Source organism: Heloderma suspectum, chromosome 4, assembly GCF_057233095.1.
Source record: "Heloderma suspectum isolate Gila_16-S chromosome 4, 16-S_ref, whole genome shotgun sequence".
NCBI classification, from domain to species: domain Eukaryota; kingdom Metazoa; phylum Chordata; class Lepidosauria; order Squamata; family Helodermatidae; genus Heloderma; species Heloderma suspectum.
Genome location: NC_139461.1, coordinates 66,917,789 through 66,930,640, shown reverse-complemented (window position 1 = coordinate 66,930,640; position 12,852 = coordinate 66,917,789). Strand labels below are relative to the sequence as shown.

Sequence of the window (12,852 nt, the reverse complement as noted above, 5' to 3'; positions counted from 1 at the left end):
TGCAGGCACAGGAAACCCAGTTACACCCAGACAGTGTAGTCCTCACAGAAGCCTTGCTTGCCCCCTATGCCAATTGCACTGCTGTTTGTGGGAACATTTTAAGCATGCACACCCACCATGCATGCTCAGTAACCCAGCCAGCAAGTTTGGAGCTGGAGGACTGCATTAGAGGACTGACCAAGCAAAGGGAAGCAGAAAGCAAGCATGCCAGCACCAGCCATCACAACATGAATGAGATTACAGATTAGAACTTGCTGGGGAGGGGGACAGCAGGGGCATCTCTTTCACAGACTAGAGGACACAGGGGAGAAGCAGGAAGCGGCACTTCCCCCCACCCCTGTACATAGTATAGGACAGCCACTGGCTAGGACTGGATTGAATAATATGTTATCTGGGAGATTTCTCTAAAAGAGAAGCACCCAGTAGAAGTGTCATTGTTTTTATGTGAGACTTCAGTGATTATCAGGCCTTGGCCAAGCTCTAAGACAAGCTGCACTAGGATTTGACTCTAGTGAGCGTTCAATGCACCAAAGGTAGAAGAAACTGTCACAGACTGGTTGGTTGTCAGATAACAGAGCAGGTGGAGCTGGGAAAGAGAGTCTGCATTGCTACTTGATGAAACAAGCATCTGAAGTTAAACCTCACCCTTGCTGGGTTTGGACAATACAACAAGCCACACACAGCAAAGGTAATTAGGTGGCATGTGACCAGCCCACACGGGGCAGGAAAATAAGCCACAGTGGCTTATTTTCTTTCCCCAATTGTGCAAACGCACCCATAGAGTGAGCCAGACCCCACTGCTCCCTTAAGTCACCTGTTCTGGATGGGCTGATGAGCCACAGTACCCCACTGGCAATTATAAGAGTGGTACTGCAGCACAAGAAAGATCAAGCCAGTAACTCTTTCAGCCTGCAAGGTGCCTTGGGGGCACAGGGGGTAAGGCACCTAGATCTTGTTGTCTTAGTCCCCAATTTGAGTTGTCTGGTGTCACTTTCTGTACAGTTATCCATGCAGTCCCATTATCCATTCAATATCAAGTGGTAATGAAGTAAAGGCAGCACTGTCTATATTAAAAGCTTAGTGGAAGCTTTTGCAGAAGCCACACTGATTTCTCTTTAATAATACCTTCCACCAATTTATCAGAACACATCTGAATCTAGCTGGCCTGTAATTTTCTCCCCTATTATCCAGATGAACAACTACTTTCAAATCCTCCAGTAAGGTGGCCATTTAAACTGAGTATTTTTCCAGTACATCAGCAATTTCACATTTGAGGTCTTTAACAACTTTCAGGTATGCTGCATCTGGACCAAACAACTTATTAATTTTTAATTTGTCATGCTCTAGAACTCTCTCATTACCTCTTTCATTCAGTTTCTCAGAGGTCCTCCCTCACAAAAAGCAGTTCAGGCTCAACCATCTGTTCAACATCTTCCACAGCGAAGACTGAAACAATGAATTCATTGAGACTGTCTGCAATCCACCTACCCTCCTCTAGAAATCCTTTCACCCCTTTGTTGTCTAGTGATCCAAGCCTTCCTAGCTTGTTTCCTGCTGATAATTTATTTTCTTGTGCAACACTTTACCACTAGATCAGAAACAGCCCTTCTGTAGCCACAAGACACCTTCTACTTGTAGAAAAGCAGCTTTGGACCAGCTCGATTACTATAACATCAGAATTAAGGAATATTTCTAAAGAAGTTGGCAGTAAACTCTAGCTATAATTACAAGCCCAGAGCTGAAAACAATAACCTAAGACAGCTCTGGAAGTGAAATACAAGATTACATGACGATTTATTGCAAGAAGTATTACTGCTCACAAAAAAACAGTGGATTTATATGCTGAAACACAAAATGGATTATGTTCTTATCTCAAAAACCTACACCTCACCACTCACTTTTACATTACAATAAAATTAATAAGAGCCTTACAATTAAGATTACATAACACCAGAGAGGAAATGTGGAGTAGAAGTAAATGTAAGGGTAGTAGCACAATGCTTACCTCCTGTTTTGAGAGCTGCTGCCAACATTTCTCTACATTTCATCCGTACAGAATCAGACGTGCTTGGAGCCCGAGGAAAAGAAGAAATAAAGGTTTCTGAGGGAACATTAGCTTCCTCTTTCTTGCTGCTTGAGTTGCTACTGGAACTGCTAAATGAGCAATATATATATATTTAATTTATTTTGTCCATTCCATTACTGATAGTAATGGATTATATTACAGACAAAAAAGCAAGTATTTGCAATTATTTAACTATTCAGATACACCAATTCTAAACAGCAGTTCAGGTTACAGTGTTCAACATAATTACCTGGAAAATATTACTTCTTAGGCTTCTGCCAATCTTATTAGTGTAATGCAATGTTAAGTAAAAAAAAAACTACACTGAGAGACAGTACATGCCTAATATCTGAGATATTTTGATTTAGAAAAAAATGAAAAAAGCCAAAGCCAAAAGGACACAGATTATATCTGACAAAATGATAAAGAACACTGCTAGAATCCATTGTGAGTCACACAAGTAGTATAGAAGTGTCAAGATACATTCCAAAATGAATACATGTGGTACAAGACACAGGACCTATGGTGCTAGATCTGTTCCAACACGAATCCTGCTATTCCCATTATTGCTGTGATAAATATCAGGTTAACATATTATTGTATCTGAGGTAAGCTAAGCTACAGAGTTAGTCTATAGTCTATTCATAACTACTGCCATCACTCCTATCTCCCAAGTCTAAAGGCATAGGATTTTAGTTTTCCTAAGTATGAGATACGTCTGCAAAAAATATGGGAATACTCCATTTGTAAGAGTTTTTTCCAGATATTATCTTATCAGGTTTACCATTAACCATCAAGCTTGTAGCCTAGTTTGGCACACCCTGAGCAAACTAATTTTCTTACCTACCACCTGCTTCCCTTACCCTAACTTTCACAAATTTGAAGTGTTCAACCTTTTTCCTCTTCTATGACCAACACAAAAAGGTTAGAAGAAATACCTTTCTTCCCTTGCTTCAGGACTGTTTTGTGATGAGGATGCTGCTTCTTTTTTCTTTTCTTCAGAGTCTTTATCATTTGATGGTCCATCTGAAATACATACACATTTGTAAAGACATATAGTCAATAATAATGTTTCATTTATATGGCACATTGCAAGTGTTCAAAGTGCTTTACATATATTATCTCAATAATTCTTACAACAACCCTGTAAGGTAAGTCAGGATGATTACCCATATTACAGATCAGGGGGCTGTGTTTGTGAAATAGTAGCTTGCTTAAATGCCACTTAGTGAGTTGTTGTAGCTCAGGTGATTTTAAACAGACAGACATATCCCAGCTTTTCAGTCCTCCTCTCACAGTAAAGAGACAGCAAATCAAGGTTTCCTACTCAGCACAAACTTGATAAGGAACTACAACCAATCTTGAGCCACAACAAGCCTACCTGTATACATAGCCTACCTGTATACAGGCAGATCTTGTTTAGTTAATATTTTCATGTGTACATTAAATCACAAACGAAGTTGCCTTTAGTCACTGTATTAAAATCACCAGCTTTCCCAAGAAACTTTGCACAACCGTAGACCTCAACAGGTAGATCATGGATGCCAAATTTCATGTTAATAGCTCAACAGGTGTCATTTTTATATCTAACAGAATTTTGAGGCTTATAATGTGGAACTTTTTTTGCAACCCACCTTAACTGAAGGGGCACTCCTGTGCCCCTTTAATTATGACTGGGGCACTGAAGCCTCCAATTCTTATTGGCTGAATTGGTGTGACAGAGTAAATTGTTTAGGGTAATTAAACAGTTTTCAGTCCATCTTCTATGATGGAACAGAAATGTCAGTTTGGCTGGAATGAAAACCTCACACAGGGTAAACATTTAAAAGTGGTCCCAAGATACAGGGAGGTTAAAGGGGAGAAAGTTGATAGGAGGATCAAGAAAGACTAGAGTAAGAAACAGACTGAAAAGCAAAATTAGATGATACACTGGAGATCCGTGATCAGCTCTACCAATATTTTTATTCTTACCTAAAAAACAGTTATGGATGGCCTCCAAATTGCATCAGAACAGCAGCAGTGGAGGAGGAGTTTCTTTTTAACTCACCCTGGTGCTGTTTCTGGATCTCAATGGCTCTTCTAAACTGCTATTTTCCATAGGGCATAAAAATAATGCTGTCTTTGACAGCATAATTTCTTCTGCAAAGTTTATAATACTTGATGGTACAATTACGCTAAATGGTTTTTCAAAACAGCCTTATCAATTATAGACAGTCAGTCAATTGTTCAGACACAACAATATGAATTATATCTGGCAGTCAATTTTACAGAAAAGTTGTATCTAGCAGTTATTTAGCAGTCTATGGACCCCGGCATGATTTCGTTTCGACAATGCAAAGTCTTCCTCAGGTGCTCCTGTAGACATAACACATTCTAATAACAGTATACTGATAATGTTGAGAAGTAGTTTCACTTTCCTGAGTGACTGAATTCTTTCAGCAGTCTACTGGTCAGTAAAGGCAAAATAGCCCACTAAATTTGTGAGTTAAAAGTGAGATAATCCCTCTGAAAATGAAAAACATTTGCATGTATAATGTTAAATGTTTCCCCCAATTTTGGCTATCAAAACCATATCAAAGGTGTGTTGTGTTCCAGGCACAATTTACCTAATTACCTTCCCACTCCAGGTGCGGCTTGTCATGTTGTATTAACCCAAGTGGCACAGCTTGTTGGAGAGGGAAACAACCGACAAATAACTCAATAACAGCCCATGGGTTATCTGATAGTTGTTTCCTCCTCCAACAAGCCATGCCACCCAGGATTGGACAACATGACAAGCCATTCCTGGGGGCGGGGGGTAATTAGGCAAATGGTGCCTGGCATGCACCAGCACCCACCGCAGCTTAAACAAGCTATTTAAGCTGTGGTGATCATACAAATGAGGTTTTAAGGTCAGCAGGCTATACAATAGGGCTGTTTACACAACACACTAACTCACATTCAGTGGTTGAGTGTACACTCTTATTGAACCGTGGGTTAGCATGTTGTCTGGACCCAGGACATCTTCTACAGGATGGCTTGTTAACTACCCTGAACAACCCAACAACAAACCATGGATTCTCAAGGTGGCTCATTCAAGAAAAATAATCCACATTGCATGGTTAACAAGCCATGTCCTGGGTTCAGACAACATGTTAACCCAGGTTCAATGAACAACGCATGGTTCAACACCAACCCAAACTCAACCACTGAGTGTGGGTTAGCATTTTGTGTGAACCCAGTCACTATGAAGGGTGAGGGATTCAAGAATACTGGACTTTCCATTGTCTGAGCTGCGTGACACACTTCTCACCCGGACTCTCCATCAAATCTGGAGCTTTGTCTTTTTGAACCTTGTATCATCTGAACTATCCTGAATCTTGGACTTAGTTGCCTGGGAGCATGGATCACAGAGGCCCTGCTCGGGAGCCTCTCTCCTGCCTGGACTTACCATGGTTTTAATTGCCCAAGATACTGGCTTGCCTGGACTTATCATGAATTACGTATGTAACACTCTTGTTTGCTTTGGAACTGTTACCAGGAGCTGCAGCAAGCACTGGCGAGTCTGTGTTGGGAATGTAATCTTAAAAGCCTGTGATGCTCCCTTGCCTGGACTTATCATGACCCTTGACCTTTAGTCTGCCTTAACGTACATACTGTAGAGATTCCGATGTAGAATCTACTGCTGGACTTATCTCTGCCAGCATGTGTAAATTCTAGTTTTGTAACTTGCTCTTGGAGCACATCCTGAATTGCCTGTAATGTTTTTTGCCCGGATTTATCGTGACCCTTGACCTTGCCTTTATTCTGAACCATAGACATCCCAAATTGAGAAAGTGTTGTGGGACTAATACCTGGCATGGTTACAGTTATTAGCCTTGAACTGTTTTTTGAACTAAGCAGTGTGCTTACAGGTTCTGCTATAGCTATATGATTTATAAGAAGTGCTAACCATTAAACTCTGGGCATGAGATTTGCTACAGTTAACAGTCTCACTGATTTGGTATTTTATATCAGAGTGTGTACCAGATAGGCCATGACAGCTAGGGATAGTAGTCAAGAGATAGAATGCCTTAAAGGAAATGTTGGCTAGGTCTACAGCAGCCTTCCAAACCTGGGCCCCTCCAAATACTGTTGTACTGCATCTCCCATGATCCATGACTATTGACCATGCTGGCTTGGTCTGATGGGGGTTGTAATCCAACAACATTAGGAGCGACTCAGATTGGGGAAGGCTAATCTAGAGATTCTGAGTGGAAAATCTTGTGAGGGGTGGCTTTGTCACTGCAGCATTGCATTCTAACAACCCTAAAGGGACAAGAACCAAAAAGCAGTGACTAAATTTCATATGATTTGAACTAACCAGTCACTTTTTTCATGAAAATTTATCTCAGCAAGAGGGCTTTTGGTTACCTGCTTAGTAAATTGCCCAGTGTTTTTAAAATTCTGACTGATGTTTGTGAAATTTTATTTTGACATGTTATTTTAATAATTGTAGTTTACAAACTTTTTATTGTAAGCTTCCACAAAAGTCTGAATTCACTGATTTGGGAGGATCCTTTTAAAAAGAATTAAAAATAAATAAGTTCCATAGTACTCTTTTCCCATCGTTCAGTCACTCTTTACTGTCTTACATCAATTCTGTAGAAGATTCTCAATATCCAGCCTCCCCAACCATACTCCCACCAGAACAACCAGTCTGTATGTCCAATATTTGTACTCTAAGGCAAAGGAAAGTTAAAAATAAAGGGGCGCTGTCATGGCAGAGGAAATTGGTTTTGCAAGAATGACTGAAACAGGTAACAGCATAGGAGGGAGCAATCCTATCTGGAGAGGTGGCTGCCTCCGAACTTGGAGGTGACCGCCTATCCAATGCAGGGCAGGCGGAGCACGGAGCGGATCTTCTCCTCTGCACTCTGGCCGCCCTGCACTCGCAGCTAGACAGCCAATTTCAGCCGTCTAGCTGTGGGACTTCAAAACAGGGGAGGGGGGGGGACCCGGCCAATGCATAGGAAGTATCATACCGGCACTTCCGCACTCCTCGTCCCCAGGAACACCCCCTTTTGCCCCACTCTGCACTGCTCATCCGAATGCAGAGCCTAGCAATGATCCGCACCGCCTACAAGGTGGCAGGGGAGGCACACTCCGAGGTCGGTTCCTGAAAACCAAACAACCCTACAGCCGTATAGCCGCTGTCTAGCTGCCATAGGATTGCACCCTTAGATATTACTGTTAAAGCCAATTGGAGAAATAAAAAGTTTAAAAGCTTAGTGAAGCTTACCTAATAACTTCTTCCATGATTTAATGAGAGATTTTGCTAAAGATGTAACTTCTTCATCTGCGCTTTGCTTCCGTATTGCATTCACTGACATTCCAATTCTTGTAGACTGCAAACAAAGACAGGTATCAACACTTAAACAAGTATTTACAAAGACACAAAAAGAAGTAAACAGGAATCTCAAATAATATTGTAAAGCATGCAAAACTGCATGAAGTCAGAAGCATAAAACTGCAAGTAATTTTCAGTGTCCTCTGTTTAAAGTAAGGGTGCACAAACTGTGGACCTCCAGATGTTTTGGCCTACAACTCCCATTAGCCTTAACCAGCATAGCCAGTGGTGAGGAATGCTGGGAGTTGTAGGCCAAAACATGTGGAGGGCCACTAGTTAAGTATTCTCCCTCATACACAAGGGCTCACTTTAATCTGATGTTTGACATCCAGGGGAGTTAAGCTTGCATTTTTGCCTCTAGACTTTTGTCCAAGTTCTCTTGGTTTAAGAACCTATTCAGGAACTACCTAGTTGATGAGTAAGCACTATCTAATAGTAAGCACTATTTAAGACTATCAGAAGTGCATGTTTTTCCTCCTTGCTGCTGAAACTTGAAGAATATCTGCTCAAGAAAATCAGGTCTAATGTAAATAGAATGCCTTGATTAATGTTGAATTTGATTTGAAATTATTTTTGAATCTGAAAATTGTCAGAAACTGCTGATTTTAGATATTAATGTTCTATTTATCCCTATTTTAGTTATATAGTAATATTTGCAATGTGTGCCTCAATGCAGAGATTGTTTTAATTGTTATGGACAGACTTGATCATAAGTAACATGACAATAATTTTCTACAGAACAGAGTTTGTTTATTGCTGTAAATAGAGACACCGTAAATATGTCCCATCATTTATTTTAGCTTATCTTCTATTTTATCTTCTAAGCCAAGACTATAATTGCTAAATGAAATATCTATACTTAACAGGCGCTTACGTTTAATATAGAAATTTGTAAAGCACCCACACCTATGACTACTTAAACCAAACAAAAGGATTACATTAAAATTATGAACACATAAGCAAATGCTTTTAATTCGCACAGAAGACACAAACTACAAATTGATGAAGTTCATCTTCAGTGCAAAATTACAACTGTATGTTTCACTTCAAAGATCTCAAACTTCTATGGGATAAGTAGTTTAACAAACTACATTTAAATAGTTAACACATACACTGAGAGGTACAATAAATCAATGCTTTTTAATACTATTTTATTATCTTTATACTACAACTTTCAAAATATATTCTCCAATACAGTATTACTTCTGCATCTTACATTCTAGGCTTATCATGACCATTGTCATCTGAATGAATGACATTTAAGTTGTGGTACTTACAAATCAATTCCTATAAAGTTTGAAGATAATATTTTCACTGTTTAAAAGTTACACCCAGAGTATCTTACCTAAACTGATCCTAGGTAAGTGCTCCAAAAAGCTGTGATGTTAGAAAGATACCCCTTAGGCTGCTAAGGTGTATTTTATTGGGGTTTTAAAATTTTATTTATTTGTTTGTTTGTTTGTTTATTTCTATACCATTCAATAACGATAGCTATTATCTAGTGTCATTAACAAGACTGCCTTACTCTCTAGAGGCAACTTTGTGTTGAAATACAGAGTGCTACTGCCATCTACTGTGCTAAAAATATAAAACTTCTTATAACTGAACAAAGACACAATTTGTACAGTCAGGGCCAGAAATATTGGAACAAGGATAACAGTTTTGGCAGTTGGCCTCTGTACACCATCACATTGAAGTTGAAAGGAAGCACACCCAGATGGAAGCGAAGTCAGGACTTTCAGCTGTAATTCAAGGGGTTTGACAAAAGTGGGGCACTAACCATTCAGGAAGAACAGCTAGTGGCATACACACACACACACATCGTTGGTTTGTTCCATTACTTATGAGCCACCAACATCCTTTCAAACTTAAGGATCGCCTTTAATACCTGGACGAAAATCCTTTGCAGTCAATGACTGCCTGAAGCCTGGAACCCATGGACATGACCAAATGCTGAGTTTCCTCCCTCAAGATGCTTTGCCAGGCCTTCATTGCAGCTGCCTTCAGCTGCTGGTTTGTGGGTCTTTCTGCCTTCAGTCTTGTCTTCAGTAAGTGAAAAGCATGCTCTATTGGGTTGACACCAGGTGACTGATTTGGCCATTGAAGAACATCCCACTTCTTTGCCTTGACAAACTCTGGGGTAGCTTTTGCTGTATGTTTTGGGTCATTATCCACCTGCAATATGAAGCGGCGTCCTATCAGTTTGGCAGCATTTGGCTGAATCTGAGCAGAAAGTATAGCCCTATACACTTCAGAATTTATCCTGCTGCATTTATCAGCAGTCAGGTCATCAATAAACACCAGTGACCCGGTTCCATTGGCAGCCATACATGCCCATGCCATAACACTGCCTCCACCAGGTTTGATAGATGATGTGGTATGCTTTGAATCATGAGCTGTTCCTTTCCTTCTCCATACTTTTCTCTTCCCATCATTCTGGTACAAGTTAATCTTGGTTTCATCAGTCCAAAGAATCTTATTCCAGAACTGGGCAGGCTTTTTTACGTGTTTGCTGGCAAAGGCTAATCTGGCCTGTCTGTTCTTGAGCGTTCCCAGTGGTTTGCACCTTGTTGTGAAGCCTCTGTATTTACATTCATAAAGCCGTCTCTTGACTGTAGATGTTGACAAAGACATGCCTACCTCCACAAGAGCGTTCTTGACCTGGCTAGATGTTGTGAAAGGGTTCCTCTTCACCATGAGCAGCATTCTGTGGTCATCCACTTTAGTTACCTTCCGTGGTCTTCCAGGCCTTTTGCTGTTGCTGAGCTTGCCAGTGAATTCCATCTTTTTCAGGATGTTCCAAACTGTTGTGTTGGCCACTCCCAATGTTTTTGCTATCTCTCAGACAGGCTTATTTTGTTTCCTCAGCCTAATGATGGCCTCCTGCACTTCCATGGAGACCTCTTTGGACCTCATGTTGGGAGTTCCAGTGAACAGCTACCAAATGCAAATGTAACACTCAGAACCACCTCCAGGCCTTTTATCTGCTTGATTGGTCATGGGGTACCCAGGAAACAGGCGACACCTGGCCATGCAGCTGCTTGTCAGCCATTCGTTCCATTACTTATGAGCCCCCAACGATGGGTGTGTGTGTGTATGTCACTAGCTGTCCTTCCTGAATGGTTAGTGCCCCACTTTTGTCACACCCCTTGAATTACAGCTGAAAGTCCTGACTTCACTCCCATCTGGGTGTGTTTCCTTTCAGCCTCAGTGTGGTGGTGTACAGAAGCCAACTGCCAAAACTGTTATCCTTGTTCCAATATTTCTGGCCCTGACTGTATTTGTTACAAGAATTTGCCTTTCCTTTATTCACACTTGCAGTTTGCAACTCTTATACAAATTGGTTTTGTCTTAATCCTATTTCAAATATAAAAATAAGTTCAAGCATACCTAAACATCAGTACCAAATAAAAAAAAAAACTCTAGTAATTATTGGAGCTTGCTTATAAGTAGCACAGGTCTACTTGTTTGTAAATACCTATTTTCCTGGCAAGAAAGAATTGTCTCCAAATAACGAGTCAGGCTCCAGGAAAAGAGATCGTTACCTTGTCGGGGTGCTGGAGCTTGAGCAACTCAATGACGTCATGAGCTAAACCGTGAAGGGACACCCAAGACGGGAAGGTCATGGCAGAGAGGTCAGACTAAATATGATCCCTGGGGAAGGAAACGGCAACCCACCCCAGTATTCTTGCCATGAAAACTAAATGGATCAGTACAACCAGAGATATGTCGGTATACCATTGGAAGATGGGACTCCCAGGTTGGAAGATGGTCAAAATGCTACTGGGGAGGAACAGAGGATAAGTTCAACTAGCCCCAGATGTGATGATGCAGCTAGCTCAAAGCCGAAAGGACGGCTAGCGGCCGATGGTGCTGGTGGTGAACGACGAATCCAATGTTCTAAAGATCAACACACCATAGGAAACTGGAATGTAAGATCCATGAGCCAGGGCAAATTGGATGTGGTTACTGGGGAGATGTCAAGATTAAATATAGACATTTTGGGTGTCAGTGGACTGAAATGGACTGGAATGGGCCACTTCACACCAAATGACCACCAGATCTACTACTGTGGACAAGAGGACCACAGAAGAAATGGAGTAGCCTTCATAATTAATAATAAAGTGGCTAAAGCAGTGCTTGGATACAATCCAAAAAAATGACAGAATTATCTCAATTCGAATTCAGGGTAAGCCATTTAACATCACAGTGATCCAAATAAACGCCCCAACCACAGATGCTGAAGAAGCAGAAGTAGATCAGTTCTATGAGGATCTGCAACACCTACTGGATAGTACACCAAGAAAAGATGTTATTTTCATTACTGGAGACTAGAATGCTAAGGTGGGTAGTCAAACGACACCTGGAATTACAGGCAAGCATGGTCTGGGAGAACAAAATGAAGCAGGACATAGGCTGATAGAATTTTGCCAAGACAACTCACTGTGCATAACAAACACTCTCTTCCAACAACCTAAGAGACGACTTTATACATAACCTTCACCAGACGGTCGACAATGAAATCAGATTGACTACATCCTTTGTAGCCAAAGGTGGCAGACATCTATGCAGTCGGCAAAAACAAGACCTGGAGCTGATTGTAGTTCAGATCACGAACTTCTTATTGCACAATTTAGAATCAGACTAAAGAGAATAGGGAAGACCCACAGATCAGTTAGATATGAGCTCACGAATATTCCTCATGAATATGTAGTGGAGGTGAAGAATAGATTTAAGGGACTAGATTTAGTAGATAGGGTCCCGGAAGAACTATGGACAGAAGTTCGCAACATTATTCAGGAGGCGGCAACAAAAAACATCCCAAAGAAAACCAAAAAGGCAAGATGACTGTCTGCTGAGACACTGGAAGCAGCTCAAGAAAGAAGGAAAGCAAAAGGCAACAGTGATAGGGGGTGATATGCCCAATTAAATGCAAAATTCCAGAGGTTAGCCAGAAGAGATAAGGAATTATTTTTAAACAAGCAATGCGCGGAAGCGGAAGAAGATAATAGAATAGGAAGGACAAGAGACCTCTTCCAGAAAATGAGAAACATAGGAGATAAATTCCAGGCAAAAATGGGTATGATCAAAAACAAAGATGGCAAGGACCTAACAGAAGCAGAAGAGATAAAAAAAAGGTGGCAAGAATATACGGAAGATCTGTATAGGAGGGATAATAATATCAGGGATAGATTTGACGGTGTGGTCAGTGAGCTAGAGCCAGGCATCCTGAAGAGTGAGGTTGAATGAGCCTTAAGAAGCATTGCTAATAACAAGGCAGCAGGAGATGAAGGTATCCCAGCTGAACTGTTTAAAATCTTGCAAGATGATGTTGTCAAGGTGATGCATGCCATATGCCAGCAAATTTGGAAAACACAAGAATGGCCATCAGATTGGAAAAAATCAACTTATATCCCCA

The 12,852-nt window shown here is 40.9% G+C and overlaps 1 protein-coding gene across 6 annotated transcripts in view; it reads right to left on the bottom strand.

The window, feature by feature from the left end:
• Window positions 1-12,852, bottom strand: part of TCEA1 (transcription elongation factor A1) — a 49,599-nt gene that overhangs the window by 17,222 nt on the left and 19,525 nt on the right. For 3 of the 6 annotated variants that reach the window (XM_084849553.1, XM_084849552.1, XM_084849551.1), the window contains 3 exons: window positions 7,326-7,431; window positions 3,004-3,091; window positions 2,006-2,154 (listed from right to left, as the gene is read on the bottom strand). In XM_084849553.1, the coding sequence (XP_084705679.1) occupies window positions 2,006-2,154; window positions 3,004-3,091; window positions 7,326-7,431 (343 nt within the window). The remainder of the gene's footprint in view (window positions 1-2,005; window positions 2,155-3,003; window positions 3,092-7,325; window positions 7,432-12,852) is intronic. The other 3 variants (XM_084849556.1, XM_084849555.1, XM_084849554.1) reach the window with 1 other exon arrangement.